At 23.0% G+C, this 5210-nt stretch overlaps 2 protein-coding genes across 3 annotated transcripts in view; one reads left to right on the forward strand and one right to left on the reverse strand.

Annotated features, from left to right (window-relative positions):
• Window positions 1–4297, forward strand: part of LOC102671711 (protein artichoke) — a 13266-nt gene extending 8969 nt beyond the window's left edge. Inside the window, exons 3-10 of one of the 2 annotated variants that reach the window (XM_006616749.2) lie at window positions 304–639; window positions 875–1164; window positions 1358–1941; window positions 2025–2367; window positions 2500–2865; window positions 3057–3230; window positions 3309–3522; window positions 3671–4297. In XM_006616749.2, the coding sequence (XP_006616812.1) occupies window positions 310–639; window positions 875–1164; window positions 1358–1941; window positions 2025–2367; window positions 2500–2865; window positions 3057–3230; window positions 3309–3522; window positions 3671–4078 (2709 nt within the window). In that variant the 5' untranslated portion in view covers window positions 304–309 and the 3' untranslated portion in view covers window positions 4079–4297. Of the gene's footprint in view, window positions 1–301; window positions 640–874; window positions 1165–1357; window positions 1942–2024; window positions 2368–2499; window positions 2866–3056; window positions 3231–3308; window positions 3523–3670 lie in introns of both variants that reach the window. The other variant, XM_031510993.1, reaches the window with a different exon arrangement.
• The window catches only part of LOC116185769, a 32416-nt gene that overhangs the window by 15539 nt on the left and 11667 nt on the right, over window positions 1–5210 (reverse strand).

The following is a 5210-nucleotide window of genomic DNA, read 5'->3' on the forward strand; positions in this document are numbered from 1 at the left end:
TAAAAAGTTTGAGTGTAGTAGTAAGATAAGAATAATCAATATCTTGTATTTTAATCATTAAAATTTTTATATGATTATTTTAATGCAAAATTGATTAATATTGATAATTTATTATTTTATAACAATATTTTTTTCGAATATTAATTTTAAAATTTTTTAGATTTAAAAAATCATTGAATTAAACATTATAAATTAAATCACCGAAAAATATTTTTATATATATATATTATATATATATATATATAAAATTTTTTATATATTATATATTATATAATATGTATATATTTAAAATTATTTACAGGATACAAAATGAAACTGCTAGCAGTTTTTCTGCTAACAGTATTGTTATCTGGATTGATTTCATTAAATGAAGCTAACATTGATGCCACACATGTACCATTAATTAAATCGAATCATTTAAATGATTCTCTGGAATTGAAAGAATCTCTAACCGAAACAAAAGCTATATCAGAGAAAGAATCTTATTCTACTGATGCATCAGTAAACGAACAAGCAGAAACTGTCGATGATAAAGATGCATTAAAATTGAAAAAGGATGATTTTCAATTTATGAAAAATTTTCTTAATCCCAAAGATATGCTTATGCAAGAAATTCATACATTAAATGAAGAATCTAAGGTAATTTGTATATTTTTATATTGATTTAATATAATTATGTATTTAATATTACAATATTATTGAAATTTTAGTTCAATTCAATTTAGCATAAATAAATTATTAAATTAATCGATGAATTAATTTAAAATAAATTAATTTGTTTTTTTATATAATATAATTTAATATAAAGATAATTGAAATAATTGAATTATGAAAATTCTTAAGTATTCAAATAAAATTATGAAAATAATTATAGAATCAGAATAAAATTGCACAGCCTCTTAAAACAGAAGTTAAAAAGATTAGAGTCTCAAATGCTTCGACAAAGAACAACTCGGATAACAGTGATATAACATTACTCGAAAATGAAAATGTATCCTATGAAGATGATTTGAGTGAAGATGAAGAAGACGAAAGCGAAGACGAATATGAGGATGAAGATCGTGATGAAAATGATGATGAACCAGAGGATGACGAACAAGTAATGACACAATGTCCTGATTATTGCAAATGTGTTGGAGAATATGCTGCTGTAACAACCGCAACGTACGTCTTTAATTATAACATGATATAATTTAATTATTTTCTTTATAGTAATTAAAGATAAAAACTTATATTTATATATAATAATTATTATTATTAACAATAATAATTATAAACAATAAAATTATTAATAAAATTTATAAAAAATATATTTATTAACAATTTTTTCTATAAATATTTTTTCTTTTATTTTTAGATGCACCAAACTTGTAGAACAACAATCTTTTAGCACTGGTATTGTCCATTTGCGCATTGAAAATGCTGGACAAATTCGTCTTGACTCTCATGCATTTCAATCACGAGGCTTTCAACATTTGGAATCTATTACGATTACTGATACGAGAATAGTCGAACTGAATCAAACTGCATTTGATGGCATACCATATTTATTTTCTGTAAATTTAACGCGCAATGATCTTCAAGATATTCATCCAAATACTTTTATAAATAATAAGCAACTATCATTACTTGCCATTTCTGGAAATCCATTAAAACATACACAGGATTTGAAATTACCAAAACATAGTTTGTTTGATGCTCCATCCGTTACAGAATTTGATTTTTCTTTTAATGGTTTGACGAAATTGAAACGTACAGCATTTGCAAAGATGAAAAGTTTGACTTATATTAATTTAAAAGGCAACAAGTTAAAAGAAATTGATAGCGCAACTTTCAATATGTTGGAATCACTTGTAGAAGTAGATCTTTCGAATAATTTATTAAATGAAATTCCCGTTGATCTCTTTGATAATAATGAAATTCAAACGCTTCGTATTTCTAGTAATATTAATTAAATACAAATTTTAATATATAATGCAATATAAAAATTTTTATAGAAAAATTAAATTGTATTTAATTTTTAGGAAATAATTTTGCAAGTTTAAATACTATACAAGCATCAAAACTGAGATTATTAGATGCATCTAATAATAAAGTCAAAACAATAGCAAAAGATGATTTTGCTGGAGTGCCCTTATTAGATCAGTTGATAATTACTTCTAATGGACTCAAAAGGATTCATCAACATGCTTTTGTTAATCTTGATCAACTTAATTATCTCGACATTAGTGATAATAAATTAACTTTTTTGACAGAACATCATTTAAAAAATAATGCAAGATTACAAGTTTTATTAATGAATAATAATCCGGAATTGGACACTTTACCAATTTTCAAAGCAGCTAATGTTGAATATAATACGTACAGGTAAAATAATTTTTTATTTAATTCTATTATACCGAATGTTTATTATCATTATAATTTTTCGATAATGAGTAGTAGATAATATATACATAGATAATTCGTACTTTGAATATATTTATTAATGAATTTTTACAGTATATATCGATTTGAATGTTCAAATTGTGGCTTGCATTTCCTCGAAGAAGAAACTTTCAATGCCATGCCAGCAATGACACGATTAAATCTCTCCAGAAATCGTCTGACTAGTCTTCCAAACGGATTTTTGAATAGTCTCTCGTCCTTGCGAATCCTTGATCTTTCCGACAATATAATTAATTCTTTAGAAAGTGAAATGTTTGATGGTGCTACCAGTTTAACTAAACTCAATCTTGCGGGTAATCCTTTGACAACATTACAAGTAACACCATTCCTGAAGACTCCTAGTCTTACTAAACTCGACGTAAGCAGATGCGCTTTGGAAAGAGTATGGAGTGAAGCTAGAGTTCCATTGACTACTTTACGGTATATAACATTATAATGCAAAAATAATTTTTGTTCATTTCTATTGAAAAATTTAATTTTTTAATGAATAATGAATACATATCATTTTTTAAATTATTTTATAAATAAAAATATAAAAAAATATACAATTACGAAAGAAGATAAAATAAATCGTAAATAAAATTATAATTTACCTATTATTTTATTTTTAGATATCTATCAGTTCGAGAAAATCTTCTTCATCATATCACCGTGGAAGAACTGAAAGCAATGCCATCACTTGTTAGTTTGGATTTATCACACAATCCTCTTGATTGTGATGTTGAATTCAATGAAGCAGTTCAGTGGCTTACCGATCATGGTGTAACTCCAAGTGAAACATTGAGGTATTTATTAATTTTGAAAATATAAATTAAATGAAATATATAAATATATGAATATTCAATTTTTTTTAATATTTTCAGATATATAAGCAATTATGGTAATACTGATAATTATCAAGATTCTGAAGGTATTAGTCAATGGACGGATTTGGCAAAAGTAGTTTGTGACGGTATTAGTTCTGGACCACGACCGAGGCCAGTTCCTCAGAAAGAAAAGAAAAACAATTTCTTTGGTGGATTTGATTCATCTGAAGATTCTGATTCTTTATTAAGAAACAATGTTAAAAGTGACGAAGTCAGTATAAATTTTATTATATTTTTGATTAATGATTTATATACAATTATAATTTTAATATTTAATACAATTATAATTTCTCGATTCAAAAAATATTAAAATTATGTAAAAATTATTTTAAAAGTTAATAATAATTCTTTTATATTAGGAATTAATTAAGTTGCAAATTGATCATGGAATAAAATTGAATGAAGAAGTTGAAAAAGCCTGGACAACGCAAGATCAAGAATATGAAGATTTTGTTACTTCAGAGAATATAGAATATCATCCCTGGTACACTAATGCACTTTGGCCTGTAATGATTGTAATTATTATAACTTCGATAATTCTCTTATTAACAGTGCATATTGTAATTCACTTGGCGAAACGCCGAGGTCAAGGACCCGTTATTAGGCCACCAATGATCTTACGACAAGGTTTAATTGATAACAAGAATTGTGGTTTAGTGTATAAACCACTTCAAGAAGAAATTGCTACTCCTCATGTTCCGAAACGGGGAAGCTTTTATTCTAGTAGTACATTCCATTATGATAAAATTGTGCCAGAAAGCGTATAAAATTTATTATCAATCAAATTATCAATTATTTAGAATAATAATGTAATGCAATTTAACCTGCCGTTAAAGAAAAAATTTTTAAAGAAATATTTTTAAATAAATCAATGACTTAATTACATTCAGGAAAACGTGTTATATATAAACATAATATATTTATAATGGTAAAAAATTAATTGTAATAAATTTTTACAATTAATATTATAAAATAAAAAATAAAATTCGTAAATAAAATGAAATATATATATTAACAAAGATATATTAACAAACTGAATTAAATTAATTATAGAAAAACACGTTTTTAAAGTACTCAATTTTTTTTAAAGTACTTTCAAGATTTTTATAATACTTATTAATAATATTTTGGAAAAATTTTATATGAAATTTTCATTTACATAAACAATATTTTTTTTTATTTCAAATAAAAAGTTTTTTACAAATCAAAGTTATATTTTGCTAATTAATTATATAACACTAACTATATATATTTAATTACTATTGCATATTAATAATTGTAGAATTATTATTTTGGGAAATAAATGGATTATTATAAAAAAAAATTAGAAACAAAAAAAACAACTAATAAATATTTTAAAAGCAGGGTTTTTAGAATACAACGAATGTATTTTTATATTTTAAATTAAAACAATTTTTTAACATTCATCAAATACATAGTTACAATAATATATATGAAACATAAGTTTCGTAATTTTTAATAGTGATAATGATAATATTCGCAACATTTAAGCCATGAAAAATAAGTATTACTTTATAAAAGAAAAAGTATACTACTAAATAAATTAATATTTCGTAGTATAACTAGTACGTTATTTTGTACTATATATTATGCTACATATTGTAAATAATGTATAACGTTTGAATAAAAATTTTAATTAATTAATAAATAAGTAAAAATTATTTTTTAATGCTCTATTCCATATATATCATATATTAATCATATCACATATTAAATATATGTAAGTATATAATATGTATCTTTATTTATATTTTGATTTAATGTATATAATATTTATTTAAAAAATAAAATTTTAAATAATATAATTTTAAATTTTCTTTCTTTCTTTCAAATAAATAGATATATATATATATATATATATATATAGAATATACCATA

The sequence above is a fragment of the Apis dorsata genome, unplaced genomic scaffold (genome assembly GCF_000469605.1).
Source record: "Apis dorsata unplaced genomic scaffold, Apis dorsata 1.3 scaffold_270, whole genome shotgun sequence".
Lineage (NCBI taxonomy): Eukaryota > Metazoa > Arthropoda > Insecta > Hymenoptera > Apidae > Apis > Apis dorsata.